This window comes from Garra rufa, unplaced genomic scaffold, assembly GCF_049309525.1.
Source record: "Garra rufa unplaced genomic scaffold, GarRuf1.0 hap1_unplaced_002, whole genome shotgun sequence".
Classification (NCBI taxonomy): Eukaryota; Metazoa; Chordata; class Actinopteri; order Cypriniformes; family Cyprinidae; genus Garra; species Garra rufa.
In genome coordinates, this window is record NW_027394277.1 from 12,408,747 (window position 1) to 12,434,352 (window position 25,606).

The 25,606-nt window shown below is 36.3% G+C and overlaps 1 protein-coding gene across 1 annotated transcript; it reads right to left on the reverse strand.

Moving 5' to 3' along the window:
• Positions 1–2,793: 2,793 nt before the first annotated feature.
• LOC141305380 (importin subunit alpha-7-like) lies at positions 2,794–20,035 on the reverse strand. Its single transcript, XM_073832479.1, has 13 exons — positions 19,903–20,035; positions 19,188–19,283; positions 18,882–18,981; positions 18,709–18,803; positions 18,496–18,627; positions 18,307–18,395; positions 18,077–18,176; positions 14,035–14,198; positions 12,210–12,288; positions 11,990–12,115; positions 11,656–11,783; positions 8,640–8,818; positions 2,794–6,293 (listed from the first exon to the last, which is right to left on the reverse strand). The coding sequence occupies exons 1-13, from the start codon at positions 19,999–20,001 to the stop codon at positions 6,106–6,108; spliced, it is 1,575 nt and encodes a 524-aa protein (XP_073688580.1). The 5' UTR covers positions 20,002–20,035; the 3' UTR covers positions 2,794–6,105.
• Between the last annotated feature and the right edge of the window lie 5,571 nt (positions 20,036–25,606).

Consider the following 25,606-nt stretch of genomic DNA (forward strand, 5'->3'; position numbering starts at 1 on the left):
TTAAAAAAATTAATAGAACATGACTCTGATTCAACTCAGGACCTAAATTAAGAGAGCATTTTATCATCTAATTTCAGAAGTGTATCGCATGCACTTGCATGGTGTTTCATAAGAAACTAGTTATGGTATATTTTTGGTATATCAGTAGAACAATAAGGCCAGTTAAAAGTAGCTGAAAATGTAGTAATAATGTAATGTAGTAATATTCCAACAATCTCCATAAATTATATTTAGTTTTATGGAAAAAGTTTCAATTCAGTCTATCTTTTTTTTTTTTTTTAAACACGAAAGCACCCAAATGGAAGTTAGAATCCATCATTGCACCGCTCATTGGTTAGGAAAAGGTGAATAACTTAAATGGAAAGATATTTCTAGCGAACTCAGAACAAGTGTGTAAGAGCTTTGACCTCTCCGTGGTGCTATAACGTGAAAAAAATGCTATAATTACACACCTGTTAGTCTGATCGACTTGAAAATGAAAAACTTGTCTTGGAAAAAAAAAAAAAAAACATGGCTACCATTGGCCAATAAAGTTTAAGTACTTTTGAGGCAAGGTTAATGGAGGCCAATCAGAACAAAATTCTGTGGGCATTTTTAACTTGTGGCTTTCAAAAGAAATCAGCCACTAGGTGGCGCTAACGAGTTTTATGCCTCTAAAATCACATGGTGTTCCACACATCCACACAACACTCATATCATTTGACAGACCTCCTCATGCTGAGCAACTTTGCCTCAAGAACCACTGCCATTAATCAAATCATTCATTAAATATTTTCAATTATGTAAAAAACTACTTTTGCAAACTAGTCCTAGAGTTTTTGTTGTTGTTGTTGTTTTGCTGAACCTCAATATAAGCACTGCAGTGCAAGTCTCTGGACTCTATCAGGGGTGCTCCATCTTGGTCCTGGAGATCTACCATCCTACAAAGTTCAGCTCCTACCCTCATTAAACACCTGAACCAGCTAATTATTCTCATAGGCAGCACTTGATAATTACAGACAGCTGTGTTGGAGCAAGGCTGGAGCTAAAATCTGCAGGTAGGTAGATCTCCAAGAACAGGATTGAGCACCCCTGCTCTAGATCAATAATTATCAAAAATAAATGTTGAACATTACCCTTTGGGTAGCTATAATAGGGTTGTTTAGAAAAGGGTTGTGTCCAAACATACCAAAAAGCCTATAAATTCTAAAGAAATGTGACATGTGACATGATTCTAAACAAGAATGCAAAATGCTCTTTTTAATCATCGAATTAGCTGGTTACAGGCGTGTTAAATAATACACTATGGCCTGGTTTCACAGACAGGGTTTAGACTAAGGCAGGATTAGGCCATAGTTTTGAATTAGGACATTAAAGTAATTTTTATAAATGTGCCTTAGAAACAAACATTACTGACATGCACCTTGAGACAAAATAAAGCCACAGATATATTTAAAGATTAGTCAATGCAAGTTTCTTTCAGTTGAAAGAGTTTAGATTTACATTTTAGTCTGGGACTAGGCTTAAGCCATGTCTGTGAAACCAGGGGTATAGCTTTCTCTTTATGTGCTTAAATGTTAGAAAGCGCTTGAAACCCAATAATCAAACAGCTAAATAAACAGCTTATTTATTTTTTCTGACCCTCAAAAGAAGCAGTTCAACACAATTCTCTGGACTCTCTCGATCAATAATTATCAAAAATAAATGCTGAACTTTACCCTTTGGGTAGCTATAACGGGATCGTTTAGAACAAGTGTGTGCGCAAATATACCAAAAACCCTATAAATCCTAAAAAAACTCAAAACTTGACAAAACTAGGTAAGGACATGTGGCAGATTATTCTAAAAAAGCATGCAAAGTTTCATGGAGATTGGACTTTAGGTGGCACTACAACAGCTATCAATGTTAATAAACATCATATTAACATGGTAAATTACCTGGAAGAGCCAAAAACGCACCTTTTAATCATTGAATTTGCTGCATGGTTAAAGGTCTTACAGCTTAGACTTACATTTTAGTCTGGGACTAGGCTTAAGCCCTGTCTGTGAATTCTCTGGACTCTCTCGATCAATAATCATCAAAAATAAATGTTGAACTTTACCCTTTGGGTAGCTATAACGGGATTGTTTAGAAAAGGCGTGTCCAAATTTACAGAAATGCCTATAAATCCTAAACTCAAACCCAAAACTAGGTAAGGACATGTGACATAATTCTAAACACGCATGCAAAGTTTCATGGAGATTGAACTTTAGGTGGCGCTACAACAGCTATCAATGTTAATAAACATCATATTAACACGGTAAATTACCTGGAAGAGCCAAAAATGCCCTTTAATCATTGAATTAGCTGGTTACAGGCTTGTTAAATAATACACTACGGCCTGGTTTCACAGACAGGGCTTAGACTAAACCAGGATTAGGCCATAGTTTCCAAATCAGGACATTAAAGTAATTTTTATAAATGTGCCTTAGAAACAAACATTACTGATGTGCATCTTGAGACAAAAAGCCACAGATATATTTAAAGATCAGTCAATGCAACTTCTTTCAGCTGAAACAGTTTAGACTTGCATTTTAGTCTTGGACTAGGCTTAAGCCCTGTCTGTGAAACCGGGGTATATCTTTCTCTTTATGTGCTTAAATGTCAGAAAGTGCTTGATAAATCAACAGCTAAATAAACAGCTTTTTTTTTTCTTTTTAAATGTTATCGCAGTGCTTGAGTTATTAAACATGCTTCCTTCCTTCTTGCACAGCTGTATTCATCACCCTTATATTGGCTTTAAAGAAATATGTTTACAAACCAGGTGGTGTTTAAACATTTTATTTGTATCTGGACAAAAAAGAAAGAAAGAAAGAAAAAAAACCAACTCTTAAACATTTGTTCAGAATTGTTCATGTATATGTTTGTGCGACATGTTCAGTTTGTGTATCCGTCACTCATTCATATCGTCGGTAAAGTCAAGTCAGTCACAGTATGGGCAATTGTAGGCAGAGGAGGAAAGGGAAAAAAAAAAAAGAAGATTTAAATATAAATACATTTAAAAGGAAAGAAATTACCAAACCAGGATACAATATCCACCTGGGCAAGTCTTAATATTGTGTATGAAAAGTACTTAAACATGTAGCACTGTAAACACAGGTGAGTCAGCATTACTAGACACAGCCATATGCATCGGCTCCAGGTTTGGAAGAGACAAAAAGTCTCCAAATGTCAACATCTACAAGATCTAGGACGGAAGACCATAAAGACCCAATTTCACTCATTTGTGGCCTTTTGTAAATATTTCACTGTTTTCTGAACTTCTCAGAAGTTATTTTAACGAGTAAAGAGCAGTGCAAGCACTGCAACTTTAAATTGTGCCAATATACCAATACAACGGTTCAATTTCTGGTTTAAATGTAGTTCACAGAGATACACGGATCATATGACACCCACTTTTGGCTTCTCAAAGCGAATGACCTTAAATGAGAACAAAACATCTGCGAAAGAGGCCTGAACTGATTTGGATTTGCTGTAATTGTGCTACGGTTAGTCACACAGGGAAATTAGAAGTGAAACAACAGAGTTGGGTCTACATGGTCAGCTAGTGCGCTCATAAGACACAAACACACAAAAAAAACACTCAACGAGGGCAAGAAAAGAATTTACAGAGTTTCTCCTTCAATCGTTTGCATCCTTCTCACTATGCCAACAGAATTACGTCCAAAAGGAACACAAGCTAAGCAAACAGTACACACTGAGACAGTATTTCAACATTGCATTGGCCTTGGTTAAAAGAATAATCAAAGCACAATAAATTATGCATTTATCTTTATACCTTTGAGTTTACCAATTTGGTGTACAAATAGCAGACCATCACATCTCTAATAAACCTGTGGCAGACAATGTAACCTCTAATTTGTACGGTAAGAAAATAGAGCAGCAATATTCGCACAACATGTGCACATTCAAGTAAATAAAAAAAGGAAAAACAAAATCAAAGACAGATCGATACACATCAGCCTCTTGTCTTTGTTGGTCTGATTGGCACTTTAGTGAATAGGAGTGCATTTCCATTAAGAGATAATTTCTTTGCTTTTTTTTTTTTTTTTTCTCTCGTTTTTGATCAACATAGATATATTTTAATAAGCATAGTTTACTTCCCTCCATGATCTCAGTCTTGTTTTTCCTATTTCTCTGATGTGATCTGGATGACGACAGCATCCTCATTCTGAAATGGACTTCCAGCAAATGTCATCAGAACTAGTACTTGAACCGATTTAAAGTGAAACCCGGTTGATACTGTTGTTAAAGTACATCGGATTGTGTAGAGGTATTTTCAAAGTTAAATTCAAGTCTCAATTTTAAAGAATTAGTATGGAAACCGCCTTTCGGTTGTCGGTTCTGATCAGGAATCGCATCGGATTGACATTTATAGAAGGAGAAGACTTCTATAACAGGATGCTGCTGCTGATCACTTCCTTTCACATCATCCGTCAGTCATCCGATATGTTTTCATAGATACAAGCCCGTCCTAAATCAAAAGACCCCTAGCATTCACTCAGAGAAGCACCCTTCGGTCAGTGTATGATGGAAGTGGAGGAAAAATGCTTCCATAATGACGTGAAACGTTTACTCACAGTTTTAAAGCAAACCACAGTAAGTTTCGTACGGGACGACAGGTTGATCAACTTTTCATTACCTCCATCTAAAATCCACAGCAGTCTAAGACCAAACCCGATGTGTTTAACTTTTAGTGCATCAACTCAAACAAGTGCCAAATCAATATGAACGTAACTGGAGATTATGGAAGTCATTTCCTCTCAGTTTTATGCTGTGTACATGTTTATGAAGTGTATGCTGGTCTTGTATGCATGTGTGCAAGGTGTGTGCAAATAGAACATATCTATATAGATTTTTTTTGCCCATACATATCATTATTTAAATAAGTATTCCTTGCCATACCTACAGCGCCGGCAAAAACTACAGAAACCGATCTAATGAGCGCGAGCTAATTGTTGAATGAAGATCTGGCAAGGGATACAAAATGATTGTTGATACCAACAGAACACCATGCAAAACCCCAACATGCACATACTGAGGGCTGCGCCAAATAAACCAGCCAGATTTCCTATGCTCCAAGTAATGACGAGAAAAACAGAGCAGAATTAAGACTCCATCATGTGCATCAATCCGGCCCTCAGATAAGTGCGTATTTCCTCAGAGTTAAAGCCTTTTGATCAAAAGAAGAGTTATTCATAACACTGCACACCACGAACATCCTACAACTAGATAGTTCACCTCTTGACTGGTTAAGTAAAACAAAAACAAAACAAAAAGAAAACTGGGCATTATCTTTACTAAATGGGCTCTTCAGGCCCTAGTCATTGTTTTTTAACAGTAATGACTTTAAGTTAGGATTCTCTTTTACTAAAATACCTGGATTATTTCAACACCACCCACCACCACCAGCACATCAAATAGACTCTAAATGAACTCCACACCCGGCATGGTTTGAAATGATCAATACTAACACTAAGAGAAATTAAACTGCTTCAGAAAGCCTTTGAAGAGTGCTTAAATGCTTATGAAACACATCTGGAGATATGTATAAAGCATGGTCATATTAAACACAACCAGGCTTTAATATCCAGGATATGAATAATGGGAAAAAAAAAAAAAAAAAAAAAGATTCTATAAATGCAAGAGGATGAAAAACAAATCAGGATCAAAAAGTAAAGGAGTTTCTCATTTTAAATAAATGAGAAAACAATTATCTCATCTTTCAGTGAAAGGGGGAAACTGTAGCATACCACCCCTTAAAAGAAAAAAAAAAACTAAATAAAGGACACAGCGCCACGATTTCTACCTGAGGGGGATGATTATTTAGCTGCATCGTTGAGGGGGAAATTAAAGAAACTAAAATCCAGCTCTCTCGTGTGTGACGGGGCAGTGGATATGTTCCCCTGCGTGAAACACACCTCAGTGTGTAAAATGAATCAGTCTGGGTCATAGGTTGAAATTTGTTTTTTCCTCAGATATCAGTAGTTGCGCTCTGAGTGTTTCCGACGTATGTTTTTGTACCGGTATGTGGTTCAGGGATGGGTGTAAGGATAAGGGGGCAGCCGGGAAGAGTCTGAAGGCTGGTTATAGCTGGAAGCCCTCCATGGGGGCCTCCTGCTGCGGGAAAAGAAACTGCTGCTGGTTCTCATCCACCTGCGGTGCCAGATTGGCATCTTCTTCCTCTACTCCAAAGTAGTGCTCGATGAGGTCAAAGGCTTTCTGGTAGATCTCCTGATTTTCATGACTCTGCAGGAACTCGATCTTGTCCAACCCTGGCAAAGAGAAGGAGAGAGAGTTTATAAAGATTTCTTTTGTTAAATAAACATTATTATTATTATTTTTTAACATTAACAATGTAACAAATATTCTATTTATAAAAGCAGAATATGAACCTCATCAAGTTAGTGTTTTTAAGCGTTTTACATTTATTCCAAAATAATAACTCAAGGCATTAACAATTTAAAACAATATATTTAATTTGTTCGTTTTTTGGAAGCTTGGTAAATATCAGTCACAGACACAGAGATTTACCTTGATTTTCAATAAGCTGATTACTCATTAAAAACTCTCACAGATCACGTTTAATGCCATTTTAAGTATTATTTTCATGTTACAAAGTAGTTATATCCAAGTGTGTGAGTGGTTTAATTATTTTTGTTTGTTTGTTTTTAATTATCCTTCCCATTAATGCCATCATGGGTGTGTTCACACTTGTAGTTTGGTTTGTTGGGTTCATTTGGTCCGGACCAAAAAGGACCTGGTCCGCTTAGCGTTCACGCTGGCATTTTTGACAGCAAACCTAAAGATACCGAACCTAAAGGCATAGTGATACATTCACAACCTGACTGGTCAGCTTCAATGCCAAACTCCAAACAAAAGGAAAAGCTGCGTTCGACTTAAAGTGCCAATTCCAGCAGACGGCATTAGGTGTACTTGACTTAAAGCGGCTTGTTCCCTTTGTGAAACCATGTCGCATAGCGTCGCATCTTGTCATCACTTCCTATTTTTGGTTCGTTTAGAAATATTTGGTCTGTGTTGTGTTCATATTTCATTCGAACTGCACCAGAGTTCATTTGGAAGCGGACCAAGACCGGCCTTTTTAGGGTGTGTTCACACTTGTATTTTGCTTTGTTTGGTTCATGTGGTCTGGACCAAAAAAGAAAATGATACATTTGGTCCTGGTCCGCTTAGCGTTCACACTGACATTTTTAACAGCAAACCTAAAGATACTGAACCTGAAGGCATAGTGATACGTTCAATACCTGATTGGTTAGGTTGAATGACGTATACTTTGTGATGGAACTCACCAAACACCAAAGGTCTGTTCGACTGATTGCTCCACATTTGCCCTCTGCTCATTTTGTTGTCTTTGTGAAATCATGTCGCACAGCGTCACATCTCGTCATTACTTCCTATTTTTGGTTTAGAAGTATGTGGTCCAGGATGTGTTCATATTTCATTTGAACCGCACCAGAGTTTGTTTGGAAGCAGACCGAGACCCGTCTTTTTTGAGGTCTCGGTCCACTTGTTTGATGCGCACCAGGGTTCGGATGGCAGCGTTCACACTTACTTAGATGAACCGCACTAACACAGCAATCGCACCAGAGTTTGTTTTAATCTAACCAAACATGACAAGTGTGAACACACCCTGTGTTGTTGATTCAGATTGAGTTTGCAAATCAATCATATGGTGATGGAGGCATAATCAGGCATTGCCTCCTCTCATGTGACTTTCCCTATTCATTCTCAATTACCCCCCACTAAACCCACTGCATGCTTTAGGGAGTCTGCTAAAACTCAATGGGCTCAGGGGAGGTGACGTGGAGACAACTTTGGACAACTTTAAAGGCTATTTTCTCAATACCAAATATTGTCCTAACCTAATGTAACCCCTCACACCCGGGTCCTACCGCACCCGCTCCGAGCGGGTCTCGAACCCGGGTCTCCGGCACGGGAGGCGGATGCACTAACAAGGAGGCTAAAGGCTGCAACCTCTAGCATCTGTCGCTAGTGCGTCTCTTGAGATCAGGGGAGTGAGGTTTACCTGTGCAGCTCCTACTAGCTGGCCTCCTTTACACTAACAAACCACGCATCCATGGAAAGCTTATTTATTCAGGTTTTTGTGGTTCAGGGTCATATATGTGCTTTAAAAGCATCAATAAAAGTCAATATGCTGGCAATTGCATGCTAATAAATAACTAGTTAAAAGTAAATAGTGCTTACTAAATTAAGTTTCTTACAATTTTTTTATCTGTATATTTTTCTTGCCACTGTTATTTATAATTTATTGTATATTTCTTTTTTATTATTAGTGTTTTTTATTACCTTAACTTTATGTATTGTCTGCACTATGTTTGTACTTTCTGTACTGGAAGCTCCTAACACCAAGACAAATTCCTTGTGTGTGTGAACACACTTGGCAATAACACTCTTTCTGATTCTGATTCTAATTTTGGGCTGCTGATTCCAAAAATAGTGCCTGTTTTCCAGATCCTTTGGAAAAGCCAAATAATTTGCCATTTTGTATCATATTTTTGATATGATGTCTCAGAAAAAAACACACATGCAATTGTAGCACAATACTGATGTAAGAGGTGGTCTGGTGGAAATAATGTTACCGTAGGCTTCTTCTATGAGACTGCAGTAAGGATTGAGGCCGCTGCCATTTTGTTTGGCCTCTTGTTCGCCCAGTCTGAGAATGTTCTCCAGACCATTCAAAGCCACCAGTACGATCTTGGAGTCCATCACGGTCAACAGATCACAGAGAGGTTTAATACAGCCCAAATTCACCAGATACCTACAGAAAAGAAACAGATAGGGAAATAATAAGCAACAGCATGTGTCACCATATTCTGTCTCAATTCAACAGGAAATACAATCCAAATAACACTGTACTTGGAATAAAGCCCTTGAAAATAAAGTTCAATAACTGATTTATTTTTGGCACAGAATATTATGTATTCCCTCTTCTGCCGCTTTGTGTAATTTGTGGAATGAATCAATTTGTAAAACTAGACATGCACCAGTACGGCTGGGACAATATTTGTCCTTCAGTACTTAATTTCTCAGAAAATAAACATCATAATTTAATTTCCCACAATACAAATAACCCAAGATGAGGGAATATATTTGGCAAGCCCTTCCCATCAAATCACTGTGCGAAACAGAATCTGCATTTCAGATTTAGACACACAATGATGCCATGAACACGAGCCAAACATCCCAAGGTCAGCAAGTGAACATCAGGCTAGCAACTGACCCCAGTTTCCTTTCTTGTTCTAGAAAACATTTAAGCAATGTGAACCCTGGATTGACAAGAAAGCAACACCAATTTTCATTATAGCCAAACTATCTTTCAGTCTAAAAGTAGACTAAGAAACACCTTAAATAAAGGATAAACTAAAATTCCTTCAACAAAATCCAAAACTAAGGCTTATTCAAAACATCAATAATAATGTCAAGCCATTACACCACACTTATGTAACACTCCAGTTAAAAACATGTCTGGTACATTATAAATACGATTAGAACGTGAAATTAGATGGTAAGCTGTTGCTATGCTAATGCCAAAGGAAGCACTCTGTAAGCACACATTATAGGCTGATGCATTTAATGACGCACTGTTTGGCTGTAGCAAAATACCATAAGTGCATGTCTGATAAAAACTAATGCCATTTGCTGTAAGTAATAAACACTTTAAGCACACTGCTACTTCTAGACCATGTGATCTCACTAGACAGCATGAAAACCACACTGCAATTCAATCTGGATAAACACATCACAAGTGCTCCCTGGTGATCAGGACAACTTCTCCAATATTAGCACTTGTGCTATGCCATGCTAATAGCCTTCTGAGAAGACCCAACTTGTGGGAGCACTTTAAATGACTCTCATGCTAAATTTCTAAACAGCTATCCTGAGAATTTATTTCGGAGGCTAGCTCCAATTCGATTAGATCTTGATGAGTGTGGATCACTGTTCTCCATCAACCTGTCTCAGTCTAAAAAAGCCAGACACATTAATGATCAGCAGGTTATGTGCATTGTTGCTTATTGACCTTGAATCACCCACACAGACAAAGAGACGCTATCTGACATGCATGTAATATTAGAGCTGCACCAGTCAACCGGCCATCAATCTGAGTAGGATATTTTAATTGGTCCGAACACGCAACTGATTTTTGTTTTATTTTATTATTTTTTTCATTTTATCTTTTTAACGGCACTGCAATCATTTCTCAGAGTTTGTATAGAAATATGTTAACAGAGGACAAAGATAGGACACAAAGACGAAAGCACAGACACACCAGAACAGCAAATATTGTACCATGCAGAAATAGGGGTGGAGGTTTATATAAAGGCATCTCTGAAGGGCACTGACTGGAAATTTTAGATGGCATTTTGTTATGGTATTGCTTCTGTTCCAGAAGCGCCATCTACGGTCATAAAGTGAATTTACATTTTAAAGGAGAAGTTCACTTCCAGAACAAACATTTACAGATAAGTCATAAAGAAATTATGTTTAAGGAAAACATTTCAGGATTTTTCTCCATGTAATTGACTTCTATGGTGCCCCAAATTTGAACTTCCAAAATACAGTATAATTGCAGCTTCAAACGGTCCCAAATGTGGGGCACCATAGAGGTTCACAATATGGAGAAAAATCCTGAAATGCTTTCCTCAAAAAAACGTTATGAAGAAAGACAGACAGACATTAACATCTTGGATGACAAGGGGTGAGTACATTATCTGTACATTTTTGTTCTGGCAGTGAACTTGTACTATAATGAAGCCCATCTGCTGTGTTTTTTTCTGCATTTATTTTATGTAGCATAATTTCACAAAGCTAAAGTAAGACTATTCAGACAAATTTGTGAAAACATCTGCTTAATGCTACGGAAGGGATAATTTAAAATAAAGAAATAAACTAAATAAAGCCCTTCAGTTTTATACAATAAAAAGGTGATAAGTCAAACTTTTGATCGGAGTTTAAATATTTGAACAGGAAGCTTCTGTGAAGAAAGCAGTTGCTAACAAGTGGCAAGCTCAAACTAGATGGTATTTCACCACATGAATAATTATGGCAAAAAACAGATGAAACACTTTTAAAATCTTATTAGTTTGTTAGTTATTGTACAATCCATTACAATGATTGCAAAATGTATGAAACGAGGCACAGAAGAACACAAAAGTGGCTTTTAGGTGCATTTTCAGACATTTAATGAGGCTCAGAGATAGCATGAGTGCAAATAAATTAATAAATTCATGTTGAGATTAATGTTTTAAATATAAAATTTTGAATACAGAAATATTAAATGATTTTTTTTTATTCATTTTTGAAAAACGTGTATTGCTTATTACATATGTCTATTATTACATTACATTGTTATTACATATATCTGTAGTTTTAGGTGAATTATTAATCTTGACACACAGTCATAAGGGTATGCAGTGGTCCTCTCCATGATATCACTTCCTATCTTGTTATTTGAGCTGCATGTTTTGGCATGTAGCTTGCCAAAAATGAACTCTATATCAATGACCTGATTAAAGTGATGAAAAATGGTATGCCAGTCTTGGCGACAAGTCTGAATACTTAAGATGAGGCGTTTGAAAGCGCACGGTAAGAGCTCACCTGATCTGCTCGGGTGTGCCACCTGACGTGGCATTAGTGATCGCCCACGCCGCCTCCTTCCTGGTGCGGAATTCTGCTTTCTGCAGGATATCTATCAAGACCGGAAAGATGTTTGCATCTATTACGGCCTGCAGAAGACGACGATGACGGGTGAGAAAAAGAACAGAGGATTAAAGTCATCCTTAAATCCAAAAATAAATCCCAAGTAGACACTACAAACAAACTCCTTTGAAGATTTAAGGGCACAGCCGTAACCCTGCCACACGTGATAAACAAGCTGAACCCTGCGAGTGTGCCACTGTGCAGCAGATGTGGAGTGTGGGTCAGGGTGTACCTGAATCTGCGCTCTGTTTCCCGCTGTGATGTTGGAGATGGTCCAGCATGCCTCCTTCCTGATGGATTCCTTGGCGCTGCTGAGCAGGTGCAGGAGGCAGGGGAGAGCAGAGCAGTTCAACACCACCTAGGGCAGAGAGAATAGGAGCATAAGGAGACTATCCATCTCCTGTTGGAAACCAGAGATAATCATACATGAAGATGAATAAACACAAACACACCTGTGTCTGAATGTCATCCCCTGTAACAATGTTTCCAACGGCCCTCAGAGCAGGAGAGGCTACCTTGTAATCAGTGTGCCTTCAAGAAAAGAGGAAACAGGGCATTTATCAAGACCAGTACTTTTCAACCTTGATGACTCAAAAGGTCCCTGTTGTCCAACACAATATCTGTAGGCCCGTTGATATAGACCTTAGTCAGGGTAGTGCCATATTCAATTTTTGACAGGAATGAAAACAAGTCTGTGTGTACAGAGCATTCAATAGATTGTACTGTTGTTTGACAACATACCGATTGATTAGCTGTAGGGTTGGGTATCGAGAACCGGTTCCATTTTAGAACCGGTTCCAAATCTCCAATAACCGGGTATTCGATAAGACACGTGCATTTCGATTTTGCTTAACGATTCCTGCGTTCGCATTTTAATGTGATTTTTAAACTGTTTAAGTGCAGAAAGGAAAAGAACTTGCGCACTATTTGCTTTGTGTGTAATGATGTAATGTGACTTTCATAAAACGGGACGTGCTTGATTTATTAATGTTTCTTTGATGTTTTATTCTTTTTTTTAAAAGCGAGAAAGACAACTTGCGCTGTTCTATGTATGCGCTCAGAGACATGTAACATGTAAAGTTATTTGAGCTCAGGGTGTGTGCCTAAACGGTCAAATACACACAAAAATATTTCAAAATGAGGCCCTTGGTGATTATTCATGTAAACCCTTGTCAGTTATGTCTTAAATGATCAACCCGTTGAGATTGAAAATACGTGTAACAGTATATTGCATCCGTGTGGCTCAAATAAGCGGCAACAAATAAGATTCCTTCTGCCATCTCAGTGCTTAATATAAAAAAAACATAAAAAAATAAAGAGAAAAATCACTCACTGCTCTTGAATGAAGGACTTTTGTAGTTTTAAATAAGAAACAAAGCATGTTTAATTCTTACAGTGAAGAGACTGTTTTATTTTACATTCAATTTCTGTAGTAGGCTGTTAGACTACTTTAGACTTGCATAAAAGTGTTTTTTTTTTTTTATTAATTTGTATCTTTTTTCTGTTGTATTGCTATCTTTAAATTAATCACAAGTTTTGGAGCCAGTCATAATCGTGTTTAATAATCGTGATTAGGATTTCTGCCATAATCGAGCAGCCCTAATTTAATGTTTGAAATTTATATTAGTCTAGTTGTTTTTTCCTGTGGTATTTTTTAGTAAAAACATAGGCAAAAGACAGAATAAATATTTTTGACATCTAAATGACTTTAATTGATTTTTTTTTATCTTATTGGAATCGGAATTGATAAGAATCGGAATCTATAAAATTTAAACAATCCCCAATCCTAATTAGCTGATGAATGTATGTCTGAAAAATAACTTTTCTAAACAAAAACTCTATAAAAGTTGTTAAAATTATGTGATTTTATACAGTGCATGACATTGTAAAGACTGTAAGTCTATTCCTCACATGCTTTTTTTTTTTTTTTTTAATCCGTTTTAAAGTTATATAACGGCGTGGAACATGACTAAGATATTTTCTGTATTGCTGCCTGCCAATTTAGACTTAACAAACTGGGAGGACTGACATACAATGAATGAACCATGACTCCTTTTGTGATTTTAGCAGTTCAAGATGTTTGAGTTTCTCAGAAGTCATGTCATACTTCCCCTTTCATTACAGTCAAATCTTGAGAATTTATTCAAGCCCACACCCCCATTGTTTTGTCCTGCTGATTATTCAGTTTCTCTTTGAAATATGTTATTATGCAACTTGAAAGTGTAGCAGTTTTAATATGACCTAGAAATGACAATGTAGTCATAACAGCTGACTTACATTAGCAGCTCCACCAGCCTCCTGCAGACCCCTGAATCAATAACTGCCTGGATCTTCTCATTGGGGCCATCAGAGAGATAGGACAAAGCCCAACAGGCATCAGCCAGCAGGTCTGAATCACTGCTGAACAACAGACGGGACAGCACAGGCAGGCATGGAGACACCTACAAATACAAAAGACAGCTTTCAATATGAAGTCCGTTGGATACTTGCCTAGATTTAAGTTTATTGCCACATCAGCTTCAAAAAGCTATTCTATTGCAAACAAAGAATATACATTAAAAAAAAAAACAATAAAGTAGTACACAATACAAAAATTTTAATATAGCAATTATAAAACAGGGTACATAAAATCCTATAAAAGATTCTTTAAATTTACTTTTGAAAGACATTGTAAAAGTTTTTCTGGGCCCATCTTATAAAACAAGTCTTTAAGTTTGTCCTGATAATAATCTTTGTCGCATGACATTAAATATTGGGCAGACCAAAAGGACATGCTTCAGCGTCAAGTGAGTCCCAAAATATTGACATTTTGGTGCTTCTTCACCAAATCAATAAATGTCCATAAGTTAAATGACACCTTGTATACACAACTTGGTCATGCCTAGATTTAAAGAAGTTCCCACAACAGAATTTACTTCAAAAAGTTTATTTGTTGATTACTGGCTAATACTAGTCCATGGAATAAGTATTATGTATTAATTAGGGCCGGGACTCGATTAAAAAATTTAATCTAATTAATTAGAGGCTTTGTAATTAATTAATCGAAATTAATCGCATTTTAATCGCATATAAATATTTGACCTGAGAACAGTGAGAAGTTTTTTTATACGGATTTTTAGTATACCATTGAATAATGACTGAATACATAAGCTTAAGCAACAAAATATTGTTTATTTTTGTTCAACCAAGTCCAACAGACCAGTGCAATATTGCCATTAAGTGTAGCAATAGGCTCGATGTGCTACAGTGAGATGTGAATTCCTTGTTGCATAGCTTGCACACAACCATGCTCTTATCGACGCTTCCATCCATTCGTTTTTTTATAACAAAATTTCCCATCCACAGGGCCAACCAAAGCGGTCCCATGAGCTTTTTTGTCCATGTTCACTGTGGTTTGTTTTGCTGCGTCCCAATTCGCCTACTTATACTATGCCCTATAAGTATGTACTCTTTTTGTGAAGAAAAGTACATACTTTTGAGTATGTAGCAGAATAGTAGGCAAGCTTTGGGACATACTACTTCGTCATAACTGCTTCTTTAACGGAGGCTCTGTTGCTTAGTTACCTGAATCCTGTCACTGTTTAAACTGCCCTGTCAATCATCACAGTTAACATTATCTACATTTCGTTTAATTTAATTTCCTACCGTATTAGAGAGAAATTAAGAGACACGTTCTTTAACGAGTCTTTCATGCTCTTGTGTTTGCTTAATTATGCATTTAAACGTTAATGACCAAACCTATCATTATAAATGTTGCTGCACATGGAATATAACGCGGATAACATTTAAAAAATATTTTTTATCAGGTTACACACTGATTATTTATCACTCAAACCCCTTTCTCTACCTGTCCGTTGGTCGCGCATATCCTCCATGTTTGTAGTTTAACACTTTTTATGCGTGTTTGTAGTTCCAATGGAATCCTCGTTCACGGCGCAGTGTGTTGTGGGCAATATTAGCCATTAGAGTGTGCATTGATCGTTAAGTAGTAGACCATCCGGGAATCTTTGGAATACTTTTATATTCATACTATTATATGAATATTTTATATTCATACTTTTATATAACATACTACGATTTGGGACATACAATACTATTTAGGACGGACGCAGCTTGTCTGAACGCTAGTTGGTGCTCCAGTATAATCGGTCCGCCGAATCTCATCCAGTGAGAAACGTTCCGCGGTGCAAAACTAAGTGCGATTAAAATGCGTTAAAAAAATTTAACGCGTTATTTTTGTGTAATTAATTAATCTAAATTAACGCGTTAAAGTCCCGGCCCTAGTATTAATACATAATATTTGAGATATTACTTAAATGTACACTACAGTTTAAAAAGCAGTCATCGATTATTTGCATTTCTTTATAAAAAAATGGTAAAAACAATAATATTCAGAAATATCATAATTTAAACCATTTTCTATTTGAACATTTTTAAAGTGCAACTTATTCCTGCAATTATTCCTTCAGCAGCCATTACTTCAGTTTTCAATGTCATATGAGACACTGAGACACACACATTGGTTGCACTGTAATTATGAAGTTATTAAAAGTAATAAAATAAAACATTCAGTTTGAAATAGAAATTATTTTGTAACATTATATATGTATTTACTGTATCTTTTGATCAATTAAATAGGTATAGGTGCCTAATATTACGTTGGTATCTATTTGCTTGGACTTCTGACATCTCAGTCAGCCTGGAAATCACCTTCTTAAAGAGATAGTTTACCAAAAATGAAATTCACATGATTTACTCACCCTCAAGCAACCATAGATTTATATGATTTCTTCTTTCAGACAAAGTTATAATAAAAATGTCCTGGCTCTTCCAATCTTTATAATGGTAGTGAATGGCTGTTGGCATTATGAAGCAAAAATAAAGTGCATCCTTCCATCACAAAAAGTGCTCCACATGTCTCCGGTTAGGGCTGGTCGATATGGCAAAAAATTAATCTCAATTTTTTTTTAAACGCATGACCGATTCTCAATTTTTTTTTGTCAATTTTTTTTTAACTAGTAAACTTGAAAATGTAACAATTCAAGTTTAAAGAAAGTAGTTAACGAAAATTCTATTCCAAGTGGACCACACATGAAGTTGGCAACATGATCTAAATGTTCAAATCACTTAAATATCTTTGCAGAAAAGATGCATGAACTATAACTACATCTTGTAAAGTCTTATATTTAAATTATCATCAATAATACAAGGAATGCTTTAAAAAAATGCTTTAAAAAAATGATTCAAAAGTCAAGGTAATCCAAATTCAAAATGACTAAAGGTAAAACACCAGTAGACTTATTAACTATAAATATCCTGTAAAAACAATTAACAGCAGCTTTCAGGCTGTCACCATGAAGCAAACGTGAAATATCAGGCATAAAATAGTAGTTCTTTTATTCGATTGCACTACTTTTCCATTGTTTTTTTTTGTTTTTTGTTTTTACTGTTGCGCTCACATCTCATGCATGAAGCAGCATTATAAAAATGTGGTGCTCAAGTTAAAGGAAGTTCACTCCCATCTTTTTGCATGCTTTTCCTATTCCACTGCCCACGTCGCGGTTAATCGTGCGCCGACATGCGACTGGATCGTTCATTTCTCTTTGCTGTTATCATTGACATATTGTCAAAGTGTTTAATTCTAACGTTTGGTAACATTTCTATTCAAAACCGTGGGAAGAAAAAAATAATAATAACATTATCGCCCAGCCCTAGCTTCGGGGGGTTAATAAAGGCTTTCTGAAATGAATTGATGAATGTGTAAGAAAATTTTCCATATTTAAAACTTTACAAATGGTTATCTATAGCTTCCGCTAACTGTCGTACATGCATTCACTAGAGAGTGGCGTTCCAGCGGTTGACATAGGATGCCAGTTATGAATTATAATTAGGTACAAAGCGAGGATTTGTAAAGAAACATGTAAGAGGATTTTGATATAATCCAAAAGGGAGACTGGTTTTCCTTTGTTTTAAATAAAAATTGCTTCTCTGGAGACTAGCATATTCTCATCGGAGCTTATACTAGGAAGGCCATTTTTAGGCCCCAGAGCCATATGGAAAACTTTTTATGATGGATGGATGCACTTTATTTTTCTTCAAAATCTCGACAACCATTCACTGCCATTATAAAGCTTGGAAGAGCCAGGACATTTTTTAATATAACTCTGACTGTATTCTTTCAGAAGAATACAGTCAAAGTCATATAGACCTTGGATGGCTTAAAGGTGAGTAAATCATTGGGTAATTTTTATTTTTGGGTGAACTATCCCTTTAAACAAAGAAAACAAGAGTGTTGTCAAGGGACATAAGCAGTACAGACCTTCTCAAAGTCTGGGGGTGGACTTTTGCCTCTGCAGAGGTTGGACAAGGCCCACACAGCATTCCTGGTCATTGTGAGACGAGTTGATTTGGTCAGCAGCCTAGGGGGATAAAAAAAAAAAAGCATCAAGAAAACAATCAATCCTTATCTTAAGCAAAAAATATTTGTTTCTTCCGCAGACGATGCTAAATTCATTGCCATGTCAGATAAACAGAAAAACGAGCACTCACATTAGTAGAGGAGGAAGGATATTACAGTTTAGCACATAATCTCTGCACACGGCGCTGTCTCCCGCAATGTTCCCCAAGGCCCAAACAGCCTGTGACACGAAGACTCATTAACATACTCGCATGGGATTTATACTCATTCAGCACAAACAAAACAAGGTGACTTATCCCTTGCAGCTTTATAACTTGTACCTGCTCCTGCACGTCTTCGAACTCTGAATTGAGAAGCTCAATGAAGACAGGTACGGCACCGGCCTCGATCACAAACTTCGTCTGCTGAGATGTTCCAGATGCGATGTTGGTCAATGCCCAAGCGGCCTCAAACTGAAATGGAATAAAGGACATGTTCAAGAATCTGACTTTGGAACTTTTGTACAAGTTTAGTTCTATTTCATCACATCTCACCTGTAATGTGCAATTTGTACTTTTCTGAAGGAACTCAACGAATCTATTCACAACTCCCGGTGTGCTTATCACCTCGTCAATAGGTGGGTTTGGTTCTGAACAACACAAATTTAGAATTATTAAAACTCACACACGCTTGTAGGCAACTCCAAACATGTGTTTGTGTCAGATACCTTTGGACAGCAGTTTTCTGAACCTCTGTGTTGTGACCAGTTGTAGTTCATGATCCTCCGAGAAGAGCATTTCAACCATGTCTCTTGTAATTACTCCATCCTAAAAAACACATAGGACAAACTTGGTCTAGATCAATGGCCTAATTTGTTTTCAGCACTGGTTTACACCTCTGAGAAGTTCAAATCAATAATGCTTATTGAATTAAGGGGTCATAATGCACTACTAACAACACTCCCAGAGTTACCTCACCCTGTATGTGACATAACGGAAGAAAGCAAACAAAATGCATTTGGGTTTGAACTCACTGGTGCTGTGGAGGACGAGACGTAGGAATCCATAAGTGGACTGTCAAACATTCCCCCTTCTTCACACAGCAGCTCCACATTTCTCCTCTTAAACAGCTGCCAAGAGAAAAAGAAAGAATCAATGGTGCAAATTGCATCAATTGATGTGACAGTTAAAGTTAACATGAAACAGCATTCACAGACCATTTAACTTCTGTAACAGGATAGTCAATGAGAAAAAGGACGTATGGGATGTTACTAAATATTCTTAATCCACGTAAATGCTGATCTTTTGAACTTTCTATTCAAAGGATCCAAAAGAAGCAGTTTTCAGCATTAATAATAAGAAATGTTTCTTGAGTAGCAAGAAATGATATCAGAATGATTTCTAAAGGACCATGTGTCACTGAAGACTGCCGTGATGACACTGAAAATTCAGGTTCGCATTATAGGAGTAAGTTACAATATCAAATACATTCAAATAGAAAACGTATTATAAATTGTAATAATATTTCACAATAATTTTTGAATGGTAGTATAACTCATACGAACAGTATATGATAATGAAGAAATATGTTTTTTTGTTTCTTTGGAATAACTACACTGACAAACTGCACAAAAATAAAAACATATTAAACTAAATGGGGTATATTTTCAGATTACCTTTAAAGAAGAGGCCATGTAGGGAACAAAAAAAAAAAATGAAACAAAGAAGGAAAAGCAAGTGGACAGTCACCTGTTGCTCTCGTTTCTGTTTCCTCAGCTGGATGCCTTCCTCCTCCCTTCTCCGACGCATCTCCTCCAGGTTGAGGGCTTTGTTCTTGTAGCGGTTCATCCTGAAATTATCCTTGGCAGGACTTCCTGAAGGCTCTGCAGAATGGAATAAATTAGTAAGAAATGATATACATCTCTAAAACTGACAGTTAATAGTCTGCTTTGATCCAAGATAAAATGCAAGCAAGTAAGCTTAATTTATATAAACATACTTTTTTTAGGATTTAATCCATAACATTTAGGTTTTATATGTGTAAAACTGTTCAGAACTGTGCTAGCCAACCATGCGCTGATTAGCATCTTTGAGCTGGGCTCAGAAGTATCTAAAATTGTCACTACAGAAACAATCACTACAGAAACATTTGGTGGTGTTTCAGTACCGAAACATGTCATCAAGGTTTCGGTAGTGACAAAAGGGAATTTAATAATCCCTTAATTTGAAACATAATCCTTTAATTTGGGAGAAATAATCACAATTTTAGTACAGTCATGCACATTTTTTTTGTTTCATAGTATATTCAAACTAATAAATCCTCAACTTTGAAATCTGAAAATTTTGAAAACTTCTTGCCTTTTGCAAAGAACAATTTAGCTCAAAATACAACAAATGTCATGAATTGCACTTGAAATATTGTTAAATGTAATTTTTATTGTATTTAATTTTTTTTCATAAAATAGCAAAAAACAACAACAAAAAACAAATTTACAATGTAGATGTAAGCAAAATCGTCAATATAACCCTTCTAATTAAATTATTGTACCTTTTCCGCAGTGACAAATTTGCAGCAAGCACAAATATTTCAAAACTTTCTAAAAAATACAATGAAAATTAACTGCACAATAAATTACTAGACATGTGAAGAAACTGGTATGAATGAATTATTTTTTTTTTTTAAATTCTACAATCCAGAATCCTATATAAAATCAAGCCCGGAATTATTCATACCCCTGGCAAATTCTGACTTAAAAGTTACTTTTATTCAATGAGCAAGTTTTTTTTTTTTTAATGGAAATAACAATGGAAATGGTTTCTCCAAAAAAAATATTAAGACGATGTACAAGAGGCATCATTGTGGAAAAAATATTTCTCAGCTTTTATTTACATTACACAACAAAAAGTGGCATGTCCAAAATTATTCATACCCTTTGCAAACTGTCACAGTCTATGGGAAAATCCAAAGTTCTATACCATTCCAAATAGTCCAAGCTGTTCTAAAGCATCCTAATTACCCTGATTCATTGGGAACAGCTGTTTTAATCAACTCAACAGATGAAAAACAGGTCACAAGTCAGGAAAGGGCTATAAGACCATATCTAAATGTTTTGAAGTTCCAGTGGCTACAGTGCAAAGTATTATAAAAAAAATACAAGACGTTCCGCACTGTGAAAAATCTCAGAGGACGTGGTTGGAAGCCAAAAGTGACACCTGTGCTGGCCAGAAGGATAGTGAGAGAGATAAAAAAAAAAAAAAAGAATCCAAGGATCACCACCAAAGCCATCCTGATGAATCTGGGCTCTGCTGGTGGCAACATCTCCAGGCAGACAGTCCCAAGGACACTGCACACCGCTGGGTTTCATAGACGCAGACCAAAGAGGACACCACTTCTTCAGATAAGGCACACAAAAGCCTGCTTGGCCTTTGCAAATGCTCATCTAAGAAAGAAGACGCCTCCTGGTCTTCTGTTTTATGGTCAGATGAAACAAATTTAATTGTTTGGCCACAATGATGAAGCCTTCATTTGGTGTAAAAAAGGAGAAGCCTTCAACCGTAAGAAAGAACACCATCCCCACTGTCAAACATGGTGGTGGGAACCTAATGTTTTTGGGGTGTTTTTCAGCCGGTGGACCAGGGAACCTAATCGTAGTAAACGGCACCATGAAAAAGGAGCAATACATCAAAATTCTCAACAACAACATCAGGCAGTCTGGCCTTTGGCACCAGTGGACATTTCAGCACGACAACGACCCAAAACACACAGCAAAAGTGGTGACGAAATGGTTAGCAGACAAAAACATTATCGTTTTGCAGTGGCCCAGCCAGAGTCCTGACTTAAATCCAATTGAGAAACTGTGGAGGGATCTAAAGATCAGGGTGATGGCAAGGAGACCCTCCAACCTGAAAGAGTTGGAGCTCATCACTAAAGATGAATGGGCAAAAATACCATTGGAGACATACAAAAAGCTGGTCAGCAATTATAGGAAGAGTTTGATTGCTGTAATAGCCAAAAGGCTTTTCTAGTGATTTTTGAGAAGGGTATGAATAATTTTGGAATAATAAAAGATAAGTTATAATTTTTTCCACAATTATGCCTCTTGTACATCGCCGCCTTATCTTCTGGGTGACATCTGTGTCATTTCTAATAAAAAAAAAAATATGCTGGTTGAATAAAAGTAACTTTAAGTCAGAATTTGTCAGGGGTATGAATCATGTCAGGTTTGACTGTACATAAAAAAAAAACAAAAAAACTTGGTTACAAATTTTTGGTCAAACCACCCAGCACAACAATCTTCTTGTCGCACCTGTCTTATAAGAAAAAAAAAAAAGGTCTTGTTTTAAAGATTGGGATGCAGAGTTTGTTTTCACATGGTCAATAAAAATGGCAAAGTACATTTTTTCTGTCAATGAGTTGCTGGTAGGGAAACTACAAGTGCAAGACATGCACAAACTGTCCATGGTGGACACATAAACCAATGTATTTGAGCATCTTGACAGGAAAAACAAAACTGCAGTGACAATTACAATTGGTGTGTCATCTGCAAGAGTGCACATGTCGTCAGTAACGAGACGAAAATGAATGTGGAAGTGCACAGCTTATTAAACCCTTCCCTTCAAAGCATAACAATGAACGTTGGAGAAATTGTTCAGCAATCTCAGCAGCTATCTCCACCTTCATTACTCACTTTGGTCTGTTTGTGCTGAGCACAACACACTTGAACAGAGCCACCCGGAGTCAGTGAGCAAAACCACTTTTATTGAGGGTGTCTAAACGCTGTTTGCATGAGCAAGCAGCTAAAGCAGCCTGTCTCAGCATTTGTGCGGCACAGAGAGCAGAGGAGGCTACGAATGATGACTGGCTAATGCTACCGAAAGCACATCAGGGCACTAACAAACAAAGCGCCTGAGGGTACAGTTTCTGATCTTGGATCCGCTCCCATCCTTTCTGTATGATCTTATAGTACAGTGTCTCAAAGGAGGAAAATATCCCCAAAATCAGCATTGGCACCATGTGAAGGCCTCCGTAACCTTCAGACAGTAAAGATCTGCAGTTCTGGAGCAAAGAACTTCCGCAAGTTTCAACTTGACTGCTGTTAGAAATGAGGCTTCCTGATGGGTTTGATGGGTGAGGACTTCTTCCCAATTTATGGAAGGTTGCATTCCAATTTAACTGCTCATGAGCAATATAGGCCATGGCCTAAAGGAATAGTTCACCCAAGAATGGCATATGACATAATTTACTGTTGTTCCAAACCCATTACGAGAAGGACTGAATAATCTACAGTAGACTTAAAGAAGTCTCTTCTGCTCACCAAGCCTGCATGTATTTGATCTAAAGTACAGTAAGAATGGTACAAATTTTAAATATTTTTACTATTTAAAGTAACTATTTTTGCTATTTTAATTCCTGTGATTTCAAAGCTGAATTTTTAGCATCATTATTCCAGTCTTCAGTGTTACACAATCCTTCAGAAATCATTCTAATATTCTGATTTGTTGCTCAAAAAACATGTATTATTATGTTGAAAACAGCCAAGTAGAACTTTTTCAGGTTTCTTTGATTAATAGAAAGTTCAGAAGAACAGCATTTATCTGAAAAAGAAATCTGTAGTAACGTTATAAATGTTTTTATCATCACTTTTAAACAATTTAAAGCATCACTGTTAAATACAAATATTATTTTTTTATCATTTCCTCCCCAAAAGCTTTTTATCCCAGATACCTCAACAGTACTCAACTGTTTTAAATATTGATAATAAATGTTGAAATGTAGAATAAAAATGTTTCTTGCAAATCAGCATATTAAAATGAATTCTGAAGGATAATGTGACACTAAAGACTGGAGTAACGATGCTAAAAATTTAGCTTTGTCACAGAAATAAATTAAAATGTAAAATATATTCAAATAGAAAGCAGTTATTCTAAATAGTAAAAATATCTCACAATATTATTACTTTTGCTGTATTTTGGATCAAATAAACGCAGGCTAGGTGAGCAGAAGAGATTTCTTTAAAAAACATTTAACTGTCCAAAAACTTTTGACTGGTAGTGTACATTGGCAGTCTCATATGCTCACCAAGGCTGCATTTATTTACTCAAAAATACAGTGAGATCAGTTATATTGTGAAATATTATTACAATTTTACAACAATTCCATTCATTCATTTATTTATTAAAAAAACCAATGGTATTAATGGTAGCGTTACTGGTTGCTCTTTTCCATAACTATAATAAATGGGGAGTGGTAATTAAAGCTTTTAAGAGAAGACAAAATCAAGACCATATTTTTAAATCATAAGCTAAACTTGAGAACTCAATCATATTTGAAAAATCAAACATTCAGACCAAATGATCCAGATTATGGATCCATCCGTTTCTCATAAGAAACGAATGCATGTTTGTGGTTATTCTGGAGTTTGACAGCCCCGGTTCACTTTCATTACATTAGGTTAAAGTCCCCAAGGAAGAAAGGCGGTTTTGAGGATGAGTAGGATGTTCATTTTTGGATGAACTATTCCTCTAAAAGTGAAAGAGCATCATAGTGACTCTGTTCTACAAATTTAGATGGGATGACAAGCTAGCTGTGGCTCCATTACATAGTTGTCCATCACATGGGCCTCACAAATAGCAGTGTGGGCTGGGCCCCTGTCGCAGAACTATTTTAAAGAAGTGTGTTTGCTACGGCTTAAAGACGGAGCGCTGGGGACAAACAGCAGACGGGATCAGGGCGTAGACTATCCAAAGTTCAATCTGCAAAATCACTCACTGCACTTGACTAAACAGCTTTTGTAGCTTGAATAAGAATCCATCTACATTTCATTTACACAGTACTATCTGTGTTTTTACATTTAATTTGAATCAATTTCTGTAGTATTTAGCATGCATTGAATACTACTGTTATACGTACCTTTGAATGTATCTGTTCTGTTTGTAATTTATTTTTATTTCATTTTTGACTGTTTACTTGTTTTATACACTACCAGTTAAAGGTTTTTGAACAGTAAGACTTTTACTGTACTCTGTAAATATTTTTTACTGTTTAAAATAACTGTTTTCTATTTAAATATATTTTAAAATGTAATTTATTCCTGTGATCAAAGCTACATGTGTCAAATGATCCTTCCGAAATCATTCTAATATGCTGATTTGCTGCCCAAAAAAACATTATTATAATTATTAATATTTAAAACAGTTGGGTACATTATTTTCAGTATTATTTGATGAATAGAAAGATCAAAAAGAAAGAGATCAGCATTTATCTGAAACACTTGTTGTTTTTTTGGGAAATACACAGCAAGAATAGCAAGAATGTGTTAGCAAGAATACTTCAAATTGATCAAAAATGATAATAAAGACATTTATAATATTACAAAAGATTTCTATTTCAGATAAATGCTGTTCTTCTTTCTACTGACCAAAGAAACCTGAAAAAAATCTACTCAGCTACATT

What these genes read in the sequence shown, in the direction of transcription:
- LOC141305380 (XM_073832479.1), bottom strand. Translation starts at nt 20,001, where the DNA reads ATGAACCGCTACAAGAACAAAGCCCTCAACCTGGAGGAGATGCGTCGG. An exon ending in GTACAAATTGCACATTACAG is followed by an intron (nt 18,628 to 18,708) that starts GTGAGATGTGAT and finishes ATTCCATTTCAG; the next exon opens with TTTGAGGCCGCTTGGGCATT. An exon ending in TCTCATAGAAGAAGCCTACG is followed by an intron (nt 6,294 to 8,639) that starts GTAACATTATTT and finishes TCTCTTTGCCAG; the next exon opens with GGTTGGACAAGATCGAGTTC.